This window comes from Saccopteryx bilineata, chromosome 2, assembly GCF_036850765.1.
Source record: "Saccopteryx bilineata isolate mSacBil1 chromosome 2, mSacBil1_pri_phased_curated, whole genome shotgun sequence".
In the NCBI taxonomy this organism is placed as follows: domain Eukaryota; kingdom Metazoa; phylum Chordata; class Mammalia; order Chiroptera; family Emballonuridae; genus Saccopteryx; species Saccopteryx bilineata.
This window is the reverse complement of record NC_089491.1, coordinates 99,287,492-99,309,400: the sequence shown is the minus strand read 5'-3', so window position 1 is coordinate 99,309,400 and position 21,909 is coordinate 99,287,492. Positions and strand designations below refer to the sequence as shown.

The 21,909-nt window shown below is 55.5% G+C and overlaps 1 protein-coding gene across 14 annotated transcripts in view; it reads right to left on the bottom strand.

The window, feature by feature from the left end:
* Positions 1-19,363, bottom strand: part of WNK2 (WNK lysine deficient protein kinase 2) — a 125,857-nt gene extending 106,494 nt beyond the window's left edge. For all 14 annotated transcript variants that reach the window (XM_066257485.1, XM_066257486.1, XM_066257487.1 and 11 more), the window contains exons 1-2: positions 19,179-19,363; positions 18,085-18,767 (exon numbers count right to left, since the gene is read on the bottom strand). In XM_066257485.1, coding sequence (XP_066113582.1) covers positions 18,085-18,765 — 681 coding nt within the window. In that variant the 5' untranslated portion in view covers positions 18,766-18,767; positions 19,179-19,363. The remainder of the gene's footprint in view (positions 1-18,084; positions 18,768-19,178) is intronic.
* Between the last annotated feature and the right edge of the window lie 2,546 nt (positions 19,364-21,909).

Below are 21,909 nucleotides of genomic sequence, written 5' to 3'. Positions count from 1 at the left end.
GAGACCGAAACGGGAGGACAGACAGGGATGTATAGACCAGAGATGGCTGGACAGAGCCAGAGATGGGGGGGAGCCACAGAGGTAGGGTAAAGGGAGCAGAGAAGGAAGTAAAGATTGGAGAGAAGGACAGAGATGGGGCAGATATGGGAAGAGGGGAACAGATGTGAGGAGAAAGGTTGAGAACTGGGCTGAGGTATGGGCAGAGGTATGTACATAGATAGTGAGGGAAAGGACATTGATGGGGGAGGGGGCACCATTGGGGGAGGGGACACCATTGGGGGAGGGACACCAGTGGGGGAGGGGACACCAGTGAGGGAGGGACACTGATGGGGAAAAGGGACACGGATGGGGGAGGGGACACAGATGGGGGAGGGACACTGATGGGGGAGGGGACACCAGTGGGAGAGGGACACTGATGGGGGAGGGACACTGATGGGGGAGGGGACACCAGTGGGGGAGGGGACACTGATGGGGGAGGGACACCACTGGGGGAGGGACACTGATGGGGAGGGGACAAAGCAATGATGGGTAAGGATGACAGAGGTGGGGCAGAACAGAGGTGCTGGCCAGGGGCAAGAGAGACTGCCATCGGTGGGAGAGAAGGTGCCACCAAAGCACCATCAGCTCCGTCCCTCATGCCCGCTTCACTGGCAAAGCTGACCTGCACTGACAGGCTTTGGGGAGAGGGGGTGCTGAACAATAACATTTGGACCAGGAGGAAACAGAACCTCCCACAAACGTGAACGTATTTCTGACTTGAATGCCATGGGTCAATCATATTTTAATACTCCCTGACTCCCTAGTCCTGTCACCGCCTGCGGGCTGGGTTTCCTCAGCCTGTGGGGATCAACAGGACAGTCCTCCAGCCCTGCCCACCCCTGGGACACCACCAGGAAGAGCAATGGTGCCCGAGGAAAGAGCCACAAGGATGCAGGTCTCCCTGCTGTGGAGACCCCAGCCCTGGCACACATGTGGTTTGTTCTGTGATGCGTGGACAGGGCACATGTGCCCCCTCCCTCCATCCCTCAGGGGCCAGACCCCAGACAGGAGCTTTTAAGACAGAACCCTGAGTCTTCCTGTACCCAGTCCTGGCCCAGCCACCCTGCCCAGAGGTTCTGCCCCGCTGCTCGGGCCTCTTTGAGGATGCCCCGAGGCCTCCCTTCCCCTCAGAAGCCAATCGACCCTGGGAGTCCAGGGTGGTTTTCATCATGTGCAACCTTCGGAGGCCTCATGTCATTCTGCCACCCCTGGTGGGGATGTGAACCAGGAGCCAAGAGGCTGCCTGCATGGTGGATCCCTGGAGAGGCCCACGGCCACCCTCTGGGCTGCTGCTCCTGGCACCTCCCACACAGCCATCAGTCCCTGACTGCTGCTTTCACATCAGCCTCCAAGAGCCTGCAATGGAACCTTGGACCCGCTGACCAGGCCACTGCGTACACCCCAGTGTGGACTCAGGTGAACCCCTCCTCTCCAGCACTTACTCCAGATAACCCCCCACCCCAGCCAGCTGTCCCCAAAACCTGACCTGGAGGGGCACCAACCCCGGGTGTCACTACAGGCTCCAGCCCTGCTCAAAGGAAGCCATACCCATGAGTCCCTACATTCTCCCCTCAGGCAGACTCTCCTGGCCCTGGGCTGCACGGGAAGCCAGGATAACTTCCATCATTCTGGTAACAAGCCCCCATCACTGTGCCCTAACAGCCTGAGGAGGTAAGTATCTCATGAGTACAGCTGCCACTCCCAGGACTTTGTGGGGAAGTGGCCCCTTGTCCAGCTTCTAGAGACCACCAAGCTCTTTGGCATCTTCCGTCTCTACATCCCCCCAAGACCCTCCTGCCCCTTATAAAAACCCGGTGATAACAGGTCCACCATGTAAACCAGGATCATCTTCCACTGCGAGGGCCTCACGTCACCTGCATCTGCAAAGTCCCTCCAGCAGTAAGCTGACATGCGTGTTCTCAGGCTGGGGTGTGTGGCCACGGGTGTCTCCATCACCCAGGCTCCTGCACCCTGACCGCCCACCTGATCCTGGGCCTAGACATGGCAGCTGCCCCCAGCCTCCAGGCCCTGCTGGGCTCCACGCTGGCTATCAGGACACTGCTGCCATCACCTCCTTCTATTCTGCCTTTTCCTTACGTAAGTAGAGAAGGAAGGGCCGGACCAGGCAGTGGCACAGTGAGCAGAGGGTCGGACTGGGACACAGAGGGCCCAGGTTCGAGCCCCGAGGTTGCTGGCTTGAGTGTGGGCTCATCTCGCTTTGAGCAAGCTTGAACATGAGGTCACTGGCTTGAGCGTGGGATCACAGACATGACCCCGTGGTCGCTGGCTTGAGCCGAAAGGTTGCTGACTTGAAGCCCAAGCTCGCTGGCTTGAGCCCAAAGTCACTGGCTTGAGCAAGGGGCCATTCATTCTGCTGGAGCCCCCCTAACCCCGGGTCAAGGCACATATGAGAAAGTAATCAATGAACAAGCAATCAACGATCAACTAAGATGCAGCAACAAAGAATTGATGCTTCTCATCTCTCTCCCTTCCTATCTGTCTGTCCCTATCGGTCCCTCTGTCTCTCTCTATCTCACTTGCTAAAAAAAAAAAAAAAAAAGAGAGAAAAGGAAGGCCCAAGTGGGCCATCTGTCATCTGCATCCCCAGCTCCCGCAGCCCTCTGCTGCTGCCCACCCAGGCAACCTTGTCCACAGGCCATGCTCTCGTCCCCTCCTGGACCACACCTGACCACAGGCTGGTGCACCAGCCCCAGCTTCACAGCCCAGCTCCCAAGTTCACAAGATGTGCTCAAAGTTCTGGACAGCGCCCCCACCAGGCCAGCCCACCAACATGTACAACCCCTTTGGGGACCACAGGTTCCCAAGCCCAGCATCGCAGCAGGACCACTGAGAGAACGCCAGCACAGGCCAGCATGAACCTTGATGAGCTGTCATCACGACCAACAGTAATCACACTCAGAGTCAAAGTCTTTCAAAACTGGTCTGATTCAACCTCCACCAAACTAGATCTGCCGCACCCCACCCAGAGGATTATCCTTCTCCCCAAATAAAAAACACAACAGAAACCTTCTGTTGAAAGGCCATCAGCCATAGAACGTCCGCCTCTCCCCAGGTCCTGCCCTGGTCAAGGAGAAAGGCTCTGCCGCCCGGCCACACCGTGGCCCTGCTGCAAGGACCCCGGGCCTCAAAGGGCCTGTCACTCCCACGGAAGCACCTTGGGGCAGGGAGGCCTCCTCCCTGGTGAGATAACCCGAGACAACACACGTGCCCACACAGGCCAGTAAGGCCTGATGGGGCACCTTCGCTGCACACACAGCCCCCATCCATGCTTCAGCCAGTGGGCAGGGAAGCCGCTGTTGCCATGCACAGGCCACGCGAGCAAGGCCAGCAGGACCACGCAGTGTGCCTGTGGCAGCCCAGTGAAGCCCAGCAGGGCCCAAGAGCCCAACCTGGGCACTGCTGCTCTTCTGTACTGCCAGGCACCCGTGCCAAACCCTAGATCCCCTCACTGCTCTGAGTCCCTCTTGGGACCTGGGGCCAAGGTTTGTCCCAATTCGAGCCTGAAGGGTGAGACCCCATGGTGACCTCTGGCCCAGCTGCAGACCTGGAGCCCCAGAGCAATATCAGGTGCAACGCTGACCTCTGCTCCCCCTCACAGGCCTCGAAGAACCCTGGCTCCACTTATGGACACAAAGTACCCGCCTCAAAAATGCATCCACAAACTGCTCCAGGAAGTGGCCAGGGGGGGTCGGAACACCCCAGAGTCACTGTCTCACTCCCTCCCGGAACAGAGCTGGCCTTTGTGTTTTATCATCAGTGTCACCTTATATTTACAGAGGCTAACACACCATTGTAGGCTGATCACATGTGAGCCAACGCCAGCCAAGCACCATGCTTCCCGGGACCGCGGGGCTGAGGGATGGTGGACAGGTGGGGCAATGAAAGGGCAAGGGTCTGCGCCCTTGTCACTTGGACACTGAGCCTCACGCAGGCTGCCACTGTGCCAACTCACTATCAGCAGGATGCAGGAGCAGACAGGCGGCTCTGGGAAGCTGAGAGCAGGGGTCTTGTGTTGCCGGAGACCAGAGAGACAGCAGTACGGGACACCCACCTTCACCTCAGCCACCCCACCCCTCAGCCAGGGACACCAGAGTGGGAACCGCCCAAGTACCCAACCGCAGGAGGAGAGATGACAGACTTCAGGGCCCGCACAGTGGACAAGAGACCGACTGCCACTTGGTGCAGCTGGGGCTCAGTCCCCAAAGGACACCTCAGCACACGGGCAGCAGGAAAGCTGCACTGAGACCCCCGTGCAAGAAACTACATGACCCACAGGGCGGGAAGCGGCAGCAGCGCCTGTGGCCGGGGATGGGGGTGGGTGTGAGCCCTGCCTCGCTGTGCTGGCTTGTACTCACTGACCCTCCGCCCAGGCTCCAGCAGGTCCCCCTCCAAAACCATAAAGCAGTGTACCTCTGTCTTCCAGTGTCCTATTTTTATAAAATACCATCTACCCATTTCTTTTTAAAAACTCTCTTCAGTATCTTTCACCCATTTTTGCTTCACTTTATTTCTAGCTGGTCACTTGTACTTTGCCACTTTCCCACAACTCATCCTACCCTCTCTCTCTGATCAGGCCCCACAGAGCTCATCACTTCCTGGAGTCCTTTATACCAGGGGTCCCCAAACTTTTTACACAGGGGGCCAGTTCACTGTCCCTCAGACCGTTGGAGGGCCGTACTATAAAAAAAACTATGAACAAATCCCTATGCACACTGCACATATCTTATTTTAAAGTAAAAAAACAAAACGGGAACAAATACAATATTTAAAATAAAAAACAAGTAAATTTAAATCAAGAAACTGACCAGTATTTCAATGGGAACTATGGGCCTGCTTTTGGCTCATGAGAGGGTCAATGTGCTCCTTTCATTGACCACCAATGAAAGAGGTGCCCCTTCCGGAAGTGCAGCGGGGGCCGGATAAATGGCCTCAGGGGGCCGCATGTGGCCCGCGGGCCGTAGTTTGAGGACCCCTGCTTTATACCCTTCTTTTCACCAGTGGTGATCATCTGCGCAGACCTTCCCCCTGCAGCACCCAGGACGCACACTGGCCCTGCGGGTATCAAGGAATGCCACCCAGCAGAGTTCACCTCACACTTGTACGGCAGCCAGCTGACAAGACGGGAGGAGCAGACAAGCCCCCAAGGCCCCCAAACCCAGGAGATGCTATCAGTGGGGTCAGTGGGTCCACTGGCATCTAGAGGCGGAGAATTCCACCCACAGTCAGCCAGGAGGCCAGAGGAACAGGGCCCAGGATGCCGCAGACTCACGCCCCCACCACTCCCTCCCAGTGGGCTCTGCCCCGCCCGGTGTGATTCCAGATCACACATGGCAGTTCCCATGCACGGACAGAGAAGCATGGGGTTCTCTATCTCCCCATGGTCCAACCAGAACTTTTGTCTGCCCAGCCCACCCACCAGATACCAGGAACCAGATGCCCTCCCTACACAGCTCAGGCCCTGCTCCTCCCCAGGGACAAACCCCTCCCAATATGAACAGTCCCTCCCCCAAGTGGGACCGACAGCCCGGCCCCCCCACCCCTCACCCCACACCTTTGTCCTGAGCCCTCACCTGAACCCCTCAAATGCCAACTCAAGCAGCTATAATACAGAAGACGCACTCCGCTCAGAAAATATCTGGAAGCCTGAAAAAGGACAGCCAGCGACCACCATGGGCAGTCTTTGTCCCCCAAGGACCCAACAGTCCCTGTGACAAGCCAACCCCTAACATCATGTCAGGGATCAAACCAGCCCAAAGCCAACGCTAGCACAGCTCACAGTAGGACACAGGTCCAGCGCTCAGCCGGAGTCAGGCAGGGTGCTACGTATCCCCAGGGCCCAAGAACACGCAGCCACCTAGTCCATCCCACAGGGTCCCCTAGAAGGGGCCCACTCTGCATGTGGCTGCAGCCGTCCCGCCCCAGAGCCCCCGGTGCCTGCTCCCTGACCGGGAGCACTGGTTGGCCTGTGATGCTGTGGGAAGGATGGAGAAAAAGGGCTCTTCTCTGAGGGTTTCCAACACTGGCAGGGGAACCTCGTGCTCATAACCGATGGCCCTGTGGTCTCATTAGGTCAGTCACTGGTATTGTGTAAAAGGCTTCAGGATGACAGTTTCCCCCAAATCCAAGGACACAGGAGCCACAACACACCCAGGAAGGTGTCCCATCCCTGCACCCCTGCCCGCTCCCACCCTCCCTCGCTGCCCTGCAGTCTGAAGGGTTCTTCCAAAACAAGATGAAGCCTCTCTCCTGCTTGAGCCTCTTAATTAAATAGAAGAAATGCCTCGGACCCTGTCTGGGCAGGTGTCAGCGGTTTGCCGCTGGCCAATTCGGCAAGATGACTTCCTGGCTTGAAGACACAGCACAGCAGCCATCTTCCTCTGGGGGCCCCAGCAGAGCCAGGCTGAGAAGACACATCCCGTCTCAGTGCCCGATGTGTCTGTCAGGCCCTGGCCCAAAGGTAGGAGGGGCGGGGCTGGTGCTGAGCCCACCCTGAACTCCCCCTTGGGGCACAGGGGAGGCTGGTGGGCCCACCAGCTGGGGCAGGTGGGGGCCACAATGTGACTTTGCAGTAACACCCAAGCACATAAAAGAGACAAGGAGTGGTACCCAAGTGAACACTGCTGTCTAAGGATGGAGATTGGGGGCAGTTTTCTCTTTTTCTGGTTTCAGCCTCTATCACATCTACCCCGCTCCTAGGAACTTACATAGCTAGAAATGTACCCCAAAATGTAGTCTCGCCATTCACTGCCCGCCACCCCCCATCCTCACAGCCGCCACTCACTTTGGGATCCAGTGCTGACACATGGGGGACTCAGCTCTCTCCTCCCTACTGCCCTCCTTCCAGGATGAACAGGGGTGCGGGTGGCCACAAACACCCTATGGGCAACAGGCCCCTGGGGGTCAAGGTCCTCCTGACAGCAAGTCCCACTGTAGGCCTCCTTCTCCTGCAGAAATTCAGATAGCCGGGCACCGGGGACTTAGGAATACAGCATCCCCGTTTCTGCTTAAAACAGGCAGGACTGCTGTGCAGGTGCTCCGGCTCAGGAAGGTGGAGGCTGGGCAGCCGTGAGTCCCCGGAGGACGACATCCACAGTCCAGCCTCTGAGCAGCAACCCCGGCAGACCAGGACAGGTCCTGGCTCTGCTACTGATTGCCCGTTGGGAGGGAATCCCACATGATTACACTTTCTTTTCCAAAATTTCTGGATGATTCCAACAGAACCATCTCCAGATGTTGCGGCCCCAGTCAAAGGTTGTCAGGGCAGCACCCTTCTCATCAGCTGAGGTGGAGGCCTCCCGTCAGCCCTGCTTTGCAGGGGCCGTCCTGACTGGCATCTGTGGTCCTAACCACCACCACCCACAGCGCCCTAGCAGGACACAGCCCGAGAGTGCTTGGCCGGAACGCCGGACAGTCCATCATGTGGTCCCTGCAGGAGAAGAAGGCAAGGCCGCAAAAGATTCAAAAATAATAAAAGCGGCAGAGGACTGTCCTAAAATAAAGCAGACATGAGAACAGACGCAGGGCACCACTGCTGAATGGGTCCTGGACCCTGACAGGAAGCTGAACTGAGCATCCCTGGGGCGCAGCCCACACCAGAGGCACGGCTGACAGTGGCCAGTAGCCTCGACTGCGACACAGCTGTGGTTTCGTGGGACAACGCCCTCCTGCACACAGCAGGTACCGCTGGATGTTTAAGGTGAGGTGTCAATGGGCCAGAATAAAGCTTATGCAGACATAGAGGTAAAGCCAGGTGCAGCAAGATGTTAAAAACTGGTAACACCAATTTAATAAGTTTTTCACTGTAGGCCTGCTTGAACCTCTTAATTAAATAGAGGTTCTGCATGTGCTTGCTCAGGGGCCAGTGCACTAGGAAGAGCAAAAAAAGTTTGCTGAGAAATGAACACTGGATTGCCGGCCGAGGGGAAAGCTCCAAAGAGGAAAGAGATGGGGTGGGGAGCTGGGTCACAGCACAGGAAGGGGACCCCCTCCACAGCCTGGAGAGGGGAGGGACAGCAGCCCCGGGGGCATCAGAATTATTGGCAGAGAAGCCCCTTGTGGAGCACTGACCCCAGTGAGACCTCAGGGAGGTGAGGTGTCCAAGACAGACAGAGGCAAGCCACCCCACCCATAGCTGCCACCCCTCCCTACCAACACAACACACTATGCCCAGCTCGAGGGAACAGAGCATAACATATCTGTGCCAGCAAGCCTTTCCCAGAGCTCCTTGCAATCCCATTCTAAAACCAGAGACACCAAAAAGGATTACCAGTAAACACTTCTCTTTATAGATGAAAATGTGGACACCTAAACCTAAGTTCCACCTAATCACTCACTTACTTCATGCTTGCAAATGTGGTTGTGATTGCTGGCATGGTGGTAGCCTCTCTGCTGCCCAGAGGCAGTAAGACTGGGGACAAATTCAACATGGCTGAGAAGCAGAAGAGACATCTGTCCCTGCCTACACTGCTGAGCCCCTAGGGCCCTCAGCCGGCCACCTCCAAATTTCAGGCTCTGGGGATGATCAAAGTTCTACATTGCTTAGGCACACCCGGTTGGTGGCTGAGACTCTTCCCGGCGCACTGGCACCTGAACAAGCACACGCAGAGCAAGAAGAGCTGGGGCCTCGAGTGGACAACAGAGTGGAGGATGGGTCCTTCCAGGGCAGCTTCCGGCCTGAGACAAGCAGGGATTCTCAAGAGCACGGCTAGCTTTCCATGTCTCACTCCAAGCACTGCCAACTCCAACAGTATTTGTGACACAGCCAAGACATGCCCTGGGGACATCTGTGCCTCTTCCAACAGTCGGCCACTGACACACCACTCACCAGAGCCCATCCTGGTCCCATGAGACACTGGGAAAATGAAATAAAAAGGTGGAGGAGGTGCCTCCCACACCCACCCCTTCAAGAGCTTCACAACATAGGGCATCTATTAGAAGCTCTAAACAGGTGTTCCCAAACTACGGCCCCCCGCGGGCCGCATGTGGCCCCAAGGCCATTTACCCGCCACCCCCTCCCCCCCCCGCCGCACTTCCGGAAGGGGCACCTCTTTCATTGGTGGTCAGTGAGAGGAGCATTGTATGTGGCGACCCTCCAACGGTCTGAGGGACAGTGAACTGGCCCCCTGTGTAAAAAGTTTGGGAACCCCTGCAAGAAGTCCCAAAACAGCCATGCCTGCCTGACCCAGCACTCCCCAAGTAGCAACCCTTTTTTAAATTTTACTGATTGATTTTAGAGAAAGAGAAAGGGAGAAAGAGAAACATCAATTTGTTATTCCACTTATCTGTGCATTCACTGGTTGATTCTTATATGTGCCCAGAACAGGGATCGAAGTCGCACCCTTAGCATTATGGGATGATGCTCTAACCAACTGAGTTACCCAGACAGGGCATGTAGCCACCTTTTGAATACACCTGGAAATGATAATCCAGGAGAGAGGTCCGGGGCATGCCACCAGCTGCTGTCCTGCTCTGTGAGTTTATGACCAACCTCATCTGAGCCTTTCTCTTCTGTGAAGAGTCCTGAAACCTCCAAAGGTGGTTCTGAGGGCCTGATGCTCTCAGAGCTTCCTTCCCGCCCTCCCACTTGTGTCCTGCCCATGGCCCACTGATGGCCAGGTTTGTACCTCCCTGCACAGGGGGAGCCCCTGAAGCTCAGCCAGAATAACCCTTTGCAAAACACCAGAACTAGGGGGCACCAAATGCCTCACCCAGAGCCCACCCCTACCCGACAGGCTCCTCTGCCCATGTGTCTGGGCAGGGCTCATGGCACATCTTTAATTTCTAAAGCCACTGTGGAGACCTCACTCCTGAACACTTTGGGATACCCAGCCCAAGGCAAGGTGACATGAAGGAGACCACCTTCCCTAGGCCCACCCTGCACCAAGACCCCTAGAAACAAACACTCTAGAACCAAAAAAATGACTCTAAAAGCTAAAGACACCTGTTATGGCAGATGTATTTATAAAAAGATGTGTGTGTGTATGAACAAACTACAAAGTAATATGCAAAAAGAATAAGTTGCATTCACTTGGATTATGGATGAGTTTTTTTTTCCATTTCTGCAAACTTCTTTCATGTAGGTACTACACTGTTTGTTCTTTAATTAATAGACTATTTTTCCAGAGAAGTTTTAGGTATGTGCAAAGGCTGAACAGAGAGTACAGTTCCATGAATTCCCTCACATACAATACAGGCTCCCCTATTATTAACACCTTGCATTAATGAGGTCCATTGGTTATAAGTGATGTGCCAATGTTATTAACTGAAACCCACAGCTCACATTAGGGTTCACTCTTGGTACTGTGCATTCTATGGGTTTTGACTGATGTATAAGCACATGTATCCACTATGATTTCGTCACACAGAGTATTTTTAGTGCCCCTCCCAAATACCTAGAAACTATTGATATGTTTACTATCTCCATAGTTTTGCCTTTTCCAAAATGTCACAGCAAGTAGCCTTTCAGAAGATTGGCTTCTTTCACTTAGCAATATGCATTTTAAGATTCATCTTTGTCACCTAACCAGGTGGTGGCACAGTGGATAGAGCATCAGACTAGGACTCAGAGGACCCAGATTCAAAACCCCAAGGTCGCTGACTTGAGTGTGGGCTCATTCAGCTTGAGCACAGGGCTCACTAGCTTGAGTGCGGGGTCACTGGCTTAAACATGGGATCACAGACATGAATAACCCCATGAGGCTAGCTTAAGCCCAAAGGTCGCTGGCTTGAAGCCCAAGGTTGCTGGCTTGAGCCCAAGGTCACTGGCTTGACCAAAGAGTCACTGGCTCGGCTGTAGCCCCCGGGTGATAACACATATGAAAAAGCAATCAATGAACCACTAGGGTGCCACAAGAAAAAATTGATGCTTCTTATCTCTTTCCCTTCCTGTCTGTCCCTACCTATCCCTCTGACTCTCTCTCTCTCTCTCTCTCTCTGTCAAAAAGAAATAAAAAATAAAATAAAGAAAAAGATTCGTTATTGTCTTTTCATGATTTTTTTAAATCACAGAATTATATTTCATTGTCTAGATAGAGTCAACCATAGTCTGTTTATCCATTCACCTACTGAAGGACATCATAGTTGCTTCCAAGTTTCGGCAATTGTAAATAAAGCTGCTATAAACATCCACGTGCAGGTCTTTGTGTGGTCATAGGTTTCCAGGTCCTTTAGGTAAATGCCAAGGTACATGACTGCTGGATCGTATGGGGTTTGCTTTGTTACATAAGAAGAAACTTCTCGACTTTCTTCCAAAGTGGCTGAACCATTGTGCATTCCCACCAGCAACAGGAGTTCCTGCTGCTCCATATCCTTGCCAGCACTTGGCATTGTCAGAATTTTAGATTTTCATCATTCTAAACAGGTATGTAGTGCTGTCTCACTGTTGTTTCAATCTGCAATTCCCTGATAACATACAATGTTGACCATCTTTTTATATGTTTATTTGCCATCTGAATTATCTTCTTTAACGAGGTGTCTGTTAAGGTCTTTGGACCGCTTTTTTAATCAAACTGTGTTTTCTTATTGTTGAGCTGAGTTCCCTGTCTATGCCGGATAACAGTCCCTTACTAGGCATGCATCTGGCAAAGATTTCCTGCCAGTCCGGGTTTTTCTTTTCATTCTCCTTCAGTGTCTTTACTGAGCAGAAGTTTTTCATTTTAATCAAGTTCAACTTACAATTTTTCTCTCATGGACTTTGCCTTTGGTGTCCAAGGTCACCTACGTTTTCGCCGATGTTATCTTCTAAGAGTTTTACAGTTTTGCATTTTATAGTTAGGTCTGTGATCCGTTATAAATTAATTTTGGGGAAGGGAGTAAGTTCTGCATCCAGAGTTTTTTGTTTGTTTTGGGGGGGTTTTTTTGCATGTATATGTCCAGCTACTGCAGCACAATTTGTTGAAATAACCATCTTTCTCCATCATACTGTCTTTACTCCTTTGTCACAGGTCAGCTGACTAGATTATGTGGGTCCGTTTCTGGGCTCTCTAGTCTGTTCCAGTGATCTACTTATCCATCCCCTCACCAATACACACTGTCTTGATCTCTTTTTATTCTTTTCCAAAAAACTTAATAGATATTATTAAAAAGCTGATGTGGTAATCAAGTCTTCTGGGTAATCTTAGCATTCAACCCTCCCAGGAACAAAGCCAGATCTGAAAGCTCTTTAAAATGGGAAAGCCTGCCACTGACCCTCAGGATACCAACCTCAGATGGTCTGTGCTTCGGTTCTGAACTGATCTCGCTGGAAGCCTCTCTATCCAAAGCACTGCACCTGGATTGCCTGTGGCCAGAGGCAGATTCTAACCTGCTTCTTCGGTTCTGCGGCTGCATTCACATGCCCTTTCCTTATCTGCAGTTAGAATGAGTGAGCTGGGTGCACAGCCTGCCTGCAGAGGGGCCCTGCACCACCCAGGGAGCCCTCTCCTACCTGCAGGTAGGCCTCCCTGCCCCTCGGGGTTAGCATACTCTCCACTTCAATCTGTTTCTTAAAATAGTTAACTTGAAGGGGAGCAAGCATGAGGTGAGACAAGTATCGCTGTCACTGCCTGCTCTGTGCTCAACACCAGACACACTTCCCAACAGTCTTCCCCTCAGAGAAACCAGCTAGCGCTGCACAGGCAGGTAAACCGAGCCTCACAAAAGCAGCTGCCTTCCCGATGGCCTCCCTGCTGGGGAGCTGTGGGCTGCAGTCTGAATGGAGCAGACCTCCTCCATCTGGAGTGTGTCTGTGCCTGGCTACAAGGATCCTGAACACCCCTCACAAGCACCACAAGCAAATGCCGGCACCCACTCAGCTGCTCGGCCAGGGGGGACCACAAAGGAGACACAGGCAGGTGGTCCAAACCTTTGCTGGACCCAGACAAGTTCTCTCCCACCAAGGCAGTGACCCAGAGCTCCCTATCGTCACCTTGGATATCATCCAGCTATGGCCTGAAGTCAGCCCAAGCCACAGGCCCCAAGAGATGCCTATGGTCACACAGAGGGCTGCTAGTCCAGGACATTATGCAAGGTAAAGGGCACACGTGGGCAAGCCCGCCAGCCCATGACCACGGCACAGGCTCTCCCCGCACTCCTCCTCACCCCCCTCCGGCAGGCTCCTCCGGGAGGTGGTTACGCTCACAGTGGTACCCCAGATGGAACCAGAGCACATCCTCAACAAATGTTGGCTGAGTCAACAAACTACATACCAGCCTGCACTGTTAAGCTCCGGACACGGGGCCTACAGCCCAGAACCTTTTGAGACATCTGCTCCCATTCCTCCTCTTAGCAATTCTTTTTCTCAGCACCATCATGTTCTGATCTACAACCCACGAGCAAAGCTTACCCACCTCAGAGTGAGCCCCAAGCCACCACCTAGAAATGGCACAGGGGTGGTGAGATGCCCATTAACTCTCCCAGGGAGTAAGACTGCCTGAACCCAGTCACTTGGTGTTTGGCCCTGAATCAGGCTCAGCCCCCCACACCAGAGCCTCTGAGAGGCACACACTCAGCCTCAGGAAGGCCTGTTTCCAACAGGGAAGGAGCAAAGAGTGCCCGAAGTGCCACGACAGTGACCTAGTAGCTCAGGCTGCTCGTCCATCATCACTGACCACTCGGGCAGGGGCAGAGCCTCTGGCTGCTGGGCACCCACATTTCTGCACTGGCACAGGGCCAGGAAAGCTGTCCTCACAGGCCTCTAGGTAGCTGGTGCCAACCTTTCTCACCAACCAAACCAGAACCACGGTTGGCATGGGGCATGACATCACTTGGAAAAACAAACTCAGGGTTGGCATGAAACATTTCAAAATACAGCTCTCCCAACAAAACTAAGCTCTTAGGAGATTAATAAAAATAAAGTGGAGTGGCCACCGGCCAAAATGACTCGAGCCCTTTCTAAGTGTCCTGCTACAATGTGCAAGTACCACCCCCTCGGCACACCCCCTGCCCTCCCGTGCCTTCCCCACCCTCCTCTTCAGCTGCTCAGGGCTCCTCTGAAAGCAGACAATGCTACCAGAGGGACCTCTCTGGCCCTCAACCCTGGCCCAAGGCTGCTCAGGAACGCAAGGTGTGCACCTGGCCTGTCTAGGAAAGGCAATGGTGCACCTGCAAGAGCAGGTGTGTTAGCTCAGTGTGAGTGCAGACGGGGTGCCCACAGCCACAGAAAAGGCAGATGAGCCACACCAATGACAGGCAGACCAAGCTATTGTCTGAGGACAGCGAGGGGACCAGTGCAGCCAACATGGCCACACACAGCAAGCCCTAGGCATCAGCCACATCAAGGCACAGGCAGTTATATGGGACCCAGACGTCTCCCTGGGGCAGGCAGGCTGGGAACATGCTATCTCTGTGGCTGCACCAAGGGGACACCCACAGGTCACACATTATCAAGGTCCTGAGGTCCCCACATCCCCAAGCTGCTCCCCAGCCTGAAGCCCAGGCCTTCACCACAGCACAGGAACCCAGCTGCCTCTGGACAGCAAAGAACAGCAGGACGGCTTTGTGACAGCATTTGGGAAAGCCAGGGCCTGAGTGGTGGTGCTCAGCCCCCCCCCCAGAGTACCCCAAGAGGACCCTACAGTGCTTGGGTGGAAGGGATCAAGGACTGACACCCTCATATGATATACTGACCCCCATGCTGGGTGTGAGCCCAGACACCAACATAGGAAACAAAGGTTCCAGATGGAATCCCCCGCAAAGAGAGTGCTAAGCCCTGCACAGCAGCTCACAGCAGCCTTCTGTGGGGAGGAGGCAACACAAGGGGCTAAGACCCTGAAGACAGGGGGCCACTGACAGGAGAGGCAGCATCGACAGGGGGACTGGAAACCAGGCTCTGTCCAAGCTCCTGAGGGAGACACAGGAGAAGCAGCTAGTCCAGGCCACTTCCAGCTAGGCTTCCGGAGGTTGGCCAGATCTGGGCTGGCTTCACTTTCTCTACTCGGGTCTCACACCAGCACAGAGACAACACAGTGGCCTGAGCCTCCCGAAACAATGTGAGTAGTTCAGATTTGTCCCCTCTAGGCAACCCAGAGCCAAGGGCCTACCTACCTATCTGAGCACTGTCTGATAGGGCAGGGTCTGTGTCGGGACCAGAGCTGGCCAAAGAAGGGCACAGGGACGTGGGAAACCAGAGCCAGTGCGAGGGCAGTGGATTCTGGATGTGTGTGCTTCCTACATCACGATCACAACATGGTCTGGTACCAGAAATACAAGTTCATTCCAAAGAAAAGAGACAGGGAGGTAATCCTTTAAAATGGCTTCCCTCCAAAAACTCACTGTCATCTCTGGACAGCTGGAGAATTCAGGTGACACACCTCGCTGCCTTTCACTATGACATGAATACATACAGCTCTCTCCGCAAAGCACTTTCAACACTAACATGGAAGGAAACGGAAAGTCATGGGGAGCTGATGTCCTCCAAGCCAGACTTATTAGATCCAGAAATGCGGCCTGGCCTTCTCCTGGCTGGAAACCCCAGAAAAAGCAAGCAGGTGATACTGTCTCAGTTCTGAGGGAAACCAGCAAGTGCCAACCCCGCCCCCCACTTGCATCCAGAGTGTATGAGAATTAAACAGACTGGAGGGTGGGTTTTCGGGGCATTCCAAAGCTCTGGCCAAGGTGCTTCTGGGGATAAAGAAGAGAGTCTGAGGGTGGCCTTCCATATCCAGGTCCGTATACAATACTCCAGGTGACCCATCCCCCACTGGGAGGGAGCCCTGACACCCAGGAATCCTGGGGGCTCCCGGGATAGAAGAACATCATCACACTGTGAACCCTTTCCCAGGCACAAAGCCAGCACACCACCCAATACACTCTCCCCATGAACAGCAGTCCAAGAGGCCTAACCTGGTGCCCTACCCTCCATGCTCATCTCCAATCCTAAGTGGATGGCCACACCAGGCTGGGACCTCCTCCCACCATGCTACAATCTCCCTCTGCCATTGATGTCCTCGCAGGTGGCCTTGGGTGAGGAGTCTCAACAATAAAGTGGAGGACACAGTAGCATTCTGGTCAGTGAGGAGGAGGCCAAACACACAGCAGGTCCTCAGCAGTCCTAAGCTGGTCCCTCTTAGCCCCACCAAGCAGAAAGCAGCTGACCCTCAATCCGTATGCTGGCCTGAGGTAAACATTAACAGTACCCTCTTACTGGGAGTGATAAAAGGATAGTTCCCCTAGCAGTGGTCGGCAAACTGCAGCTCACAAGCCACGTGCGTCTCTTTGGCCCCTTGAGTGTGGCTCTTCCACAAAATACCACGTGCGGGCGCTACCTCGATAAGGAATGTACCTACCTATATAGTTTAAGTTTAAAAAATTTGGCTCTCAAAAGAAATTTCAATCGTTGTACTGTTGATATTTGGCTCTGTTGACTAATGAGTTTGCCAACCACTGCCTGGGTTGGGGCTCCCCGTAACTACTGGTCAAGGAATGTCACCAGACAGACAGATGGGAAGCCATCTCCAGTCTTTCCACTACCACCCAAAACCCAAGATAAAAGGCACCTGGACAGGGGCAGTCTCTACCTCTGTGAGCTCTGCTCAGGGACCCGGAGGCAGAACCACTTGCCTTGCCATAAAGGAAATGGGAGGTAACAACCTCCTCCTGCAAAGGTCACAACACCTGCAATGCCTCAACCAGATCACCAGGTTCTGCTGCTGAGGGCTAACCCAGATTCTGCCTGCTGCAATAACCCCATATCCTATCCTCCTCTGAACAGGCATTCCACAGTGGCGCACCAGTGGGAGCTCAGACTGCTGTGCCGGGTCACTTGGCAAGAGCAGAAAGCTGGGAAGGCAATGGCTACTCTGTAAAAGCAAGAATCCTCTTCTCCCCCTGATCTTCCCTCTCCAGATTTTCTCCACAGCGGTGATGCCCACTCTCTCCCCTGCCATCCCCAGCAAATCCCAGGGACCCCAAACCCCCTCTCAGCAGCGCCATGAGAGAGGAGCTGCCAGTTCTCCCTGAAGGATTCCCTGGGATGCCTACATTTCCATGGCAGAACCAAGGGGCTTCAGGGAGGGGTGACCTCTGGAGTTTTGTTTGAGGAGAAAGGCTGAGAATAGGCCGCCACCACCAAAGCAGCCATAAACACACACACAACACACAACACAGATGGAGCCTGGACAACAGAGCAACCCAAATCCCTCTTCTGAGCCAAAAAGGCAGGCGGCCTGCGTGTGGCCAGGGGCCCTGCATCAAGCCTAGCAGGGCAGGCTAACTTTACAGGGTGATGGGGTAGGCTTACACCCCTAAGGCCAGCCCCGTGCTGGACAGCTGCCCCCACAAAAGACAGAAGGCCAGTAAACACCCACTGTTACAGGCATGGCCCAGGCTTCCATGGCTGGCCCGGGGCAGCTCGGGTTACGGTTTATATAATCTTCCAGGGCTGGGGCTGACACAGCCAACATAAGGGCAAGGTTATGAAAAATGCATGCCCAGAGCCTTTGCATCAAAAAAAAAAAAAAAAAAAAGCACCACCCACTCGTATTTTGCATGACTTGGTTTTAAGACCTCATGCACCCACTTTGTGAACAAAATAGGCTTTGGAAGCTCCAAGAGGCTACTCACAGCACTCTTGTCCTTGCCCCATAGGCCCTAGCGCCCTCCAGGCCCCACCTTAAATACACTCTGGGTCAGAAGAAACCCCTTAGAAACCCCAGGCCAGGGTACCTACCCCTGGCAAGACATGGGAAGGTGCTCATTTAGGAGCAGCTCAGAGTTCCCAAGCCCAGGACACAGAGCCCTGCAGGCCCCACACTGCTTCTACAAAGACACCTGATCCACACAGCCTGGGTAAGTACAGCCCTGGAATTAGGAGTCAAGAAGGAGGGACACTGATAGACACACCCTCCAAGTGCCCACACCGCCCACTCTCTAGTGTGGACCACACTGTGCCACACTTGGATGCCATAGATCCCACCTCCATCACCCAATCTGTACCACTAACACAGAGGTGACCACCCACACAGAAGGCAACACACCACTGCCCAAGGACCAAGGACGTGGGAGAGGGCTCAGGGGCCCACTGCCCACCTGAGCCAATGCATTCCTCACCTGCAGCTCACACCAGGCCACCTCCACCCAGGTCTCCGTGTCCAACCCCTTGTACACCGTCTTGAAGGAGCCACGGCCCAGCTCGATGTCGAATTTAAGGAAGCGGCCGTCCAGGGAGGTGGCCACCGCCTTGAGGTCATCCTCATCGTCCTCCTCCTCCTCTCCCTCCGGCTCGTCCCGGCGTGCGCGCCCGGGCTCCGGCCTTGCCTCGGGAGCCCCCACGTCCTCCTTCCTCGCTACCGATGCCTCCTCTCGGGGCCCGCCGTCTGGGGCCGGCGCTGGCACCGTGTCCAGGCCGGGCTCCTGCGCACCCGCGGGTTCTGGGCCGGGGGTACTGGGGGCGCAGGGAGGTGCGGCGGGCGCGGCGGGTGCGGCGGGCTCTGGGGCAGCGGGGCGGCCGCGGGCGCGCTCGGCGATCAGGCGACGTGTCTTGCTGAGCAGCAGCACCCGGCGCTGCAGCGGCTGCGGGGGCTGCGCGCCCGGCGCCTCGGCAGCCTCCAGGCCCGGCGGCTCCTCCTGGTCCGATTCCACCACACTGCGCCGCAGGAAGCGCTGCGGCCCTGGCCGCACCGCCCGCGCCCGCGGCACCGCCGCCGGCTCTGCCATGCCCGCGGGACCTGCGCCGCGCCCGGCCTCCATCACCGCTCCGAGGGCGTCTAAGCGGCCGCCATCTCCGTCCATCTCTGCGGGCAAGGACACACAGGCCCGCGTGAGCACGGGCCCCGCCGCACCTGTCCCGGCTGTGGGATGAGACAGCGCCGCCGCGGGGCCCGCGTCCTGCCCTCCCAACCGTCCCCACCGCAAAGGGGCCTTCCGGGCTGTCCCTGGGGAGGGGGCTACATACGTGACCCGGAGGCCCGGCTTGCGGGGAGGAGGCCGTACCCAGCTCAGCCCTGGGACGGGGCCCGCTGAGCTGTCCCTAGGGGCCCCGAGGCAGGCAGCAGAGGGGACCGAGAGGTCGGGGCGAAGAAGGAACCGGGCCAGGCGGCGCCTCCACAAAGGACGCGGTCCCGGCTGCAGGAAGGGCGTGTGAGGAGGGGGCTGCGGCAGCGCTCCGCGCACACAAAGGAGGCGGGAGGGGACTCAGCACTCACAGGGCGAGCGGCTGCCGTCCATGCCTGGCGACCCGGGCGGGCGAGGCCGCACTCCGGGCCGGGGGCCGTGCTGTGGGCTGGAGTCGCTCTTGGGGTCGGGTGGTGACGTGCTCCCTGAAGCCGCTGGCTGCGGGGTACGCGCTCCCGCGTGCTGCTCCGGCTCGGCGCGGCTGCGCTCCGCACGGGCTCCGACCCGGCACGCTAGGAGGGCGGGGCATCTGCTGCCGGCCTCTGGCCGGCGCGGCGGGGCGGGGCCTGGCACGCCCACCTGGCCCCGCGCGCGCCGCCACCTGCGGGCAGCCTCCTAGCTACCGCCCTCCCGCCGCCCCCGGCTTCTGTCCTAGCTCCGCAGCCGTGCAGGCCCGCAGTGCCCCTCAGCTCCCACTCCTTGACCCCGAGGCTCTATGGACTGCCTCGCGGGGCTGCTGGCCGCGGAGGGCCCAATGTGACCCCTAGAAGAGGCAACAGGCTCACTGCCTCACCCTAGCAAGCAGGTGTGCCAGACTTCACAGTTCTAGGCAGAACAGAACGGGAAAGCTAGAAGGCGAAGGTCCAGGGCCAGTGGTCCCCCGCCCTCAGGAAGACCTCAGGAAGAAGCCTAAGCCCCACCCCCACCCCAATAGGGGCTAAACCTGGTTGAGGGGTGAAGTGCCCTTCTCTCACTTCACCAGGCTCCATCAGGACCGCACCCCCTCACCTAGAGGGTGAGTATTGCAATCATCATTCCCATTTCACTGCTGAACAAACCGAGACGCCAAAGGCAGAAATTATCTGTCATAAATCCCAGAGCTCCTAAGACAGGCTGAACTGAGATATCTGTGGATAGAGGCAGGAGAGTCTTGCAGAGGCCCCTTGGCCCACAATGTTCTTCCTTATCCACCTGTTAAATAGCACCTCCCCCTCCTCCTTCCTCCTCTGGACTCCCACAGACACACCGTTCTCTTGGGTACCTTTGCAGCTTATTGCAAGGAAATGGCATATAGCAAAGGCTATACTGCTAATTTCCCAGCCCTACTTCATGCATGGTCCTGAGCTCATTCTTCTTACCCCATCCTTTGTAAGCCTGTGATGTGTAGTCATTGGCCCACTTCCAGAGCAGGAAATGGAGGCAAGGGAAGCAGCTGGCCCAGGGGAGATGCCAGGCTGTTCTCCTGTTGGTCCCTGCACTCTGGCTTGGCATATTGTCAAGCAACAGAAACTTTCAGACACATGGTATGCCTAAGGGCTGCTGGACTTGAAGCCTTTAGCACAGAGGAATTCAAGTGCCATCAAACCCTCACAATTACAGTGGGGTGGGGAATGCCAAGCTGACTAACCCGAGCAGCAGAACTTTCCGAGGTCCTGCAGGGTGCTGGTGGGTGCTGGAGCCAGCAGAAATCAACTCATGAGGGCCAGCATCTCTTTCCAACTCTGTTCAGTGACACCTGGCAGAGCTGGGAGAATTTACACCATGGAAATGGGCAGATGACACAGTTCAGGACTTCTTCCCCCAGAGAGCCATGGTTCCACAGAGTGCTGGCATGGGGCTGGGCATTTGGTACATACCTGCTAAATACAGACTGCAGTCCTGACATCTATTTGTGGGACAGGCATCAAGCTCAGAGGCCACGTGAAGAAAGGTCAACAACAGACACCAGCTCTGCCAACCTGAGGACACCCTTCAATGTGGGGATCTGAGTGGGTCCTCCCCAGCAGGTGGGGGGCCTTTCAAGCAGAAGGGGGTCAGTGACAAATCCTACTGTCTTTCCTGTGGAGACTGGAGAGCCCAACCTGGCCTGCCATTTGTATGACCTTGGGCTAGCCCCATCCCTGCCAAGCCTCAGCTTTCCCTCTAAGGAACCAGCCTGACCATCCTGGTTTATCCCCTTTGAAAGACTGCCAGTTTCACCAAAGTAAGTCCTCAAGGGCATCATGAGTTCCAAGCCTGTGACAGATGTGCCCAGGCCTGTCCAAGAGAAAACCGAGAAAGGGTGGAGCTATACATGATCCAGATGCATACCAGTCTGGCCTCCTTTCTGCCCTCAAAGGGCCACAGTGGTGGCATGGCAGGTGGACATCACAGCTGCCTAGGGATGGAAGAGATGACTGGCCATTCACATCATTGCCTGCAGGCAGCTGCCCACCCACAGTTGACAGATGTGCATAGTATGGCAGCAGTACTGCCACACATGACAGGGGCAGCTCTGGACCTGGGAGAGCAGGAGAATCTGCCCTGATTGAGTGCTCTCTGTACTCTCAGCCCTTAAGCATGGTATTAAGCACATGCCTTCCATGACAGGGAGCTTAACTACTCTGCTGACTCATGATCATTGGAGTCCACGGCCAAGCAGTTAGTGAAGAGGTTACAGTCCCCTTTTACAAGGAACCTTGGGCTGGGCTTTGGTGCAGTTCCTGGGATCTGGGAAGGGAAAGCCTGAGGTATCCTTGGACAGGACCTGGAACTAGAACTTTGCCAGGATCACTATGTGTCCTTAGCCAAGTATCTTGACATCTCTGAGCCTCCATCTCTGTGGCTGTGATGGAAGAACGGGCCCTGCCTGTCTGCTTTCCTCATTGTCTCAAGGCTGGCATGAGCCAAGCCTGTGTAAGACACTGCAAACTGCCTGCCCCAGGCTGGTGAGGACAGCCCTCTCTCTGCTGCCTGGAATAGCCATCTCAATGACTGTCAGACCAAGTGGGTTGATTGTCTCCATGTCACAGATGAGTATGTTGAGGCTCAGCCCAGAGACTT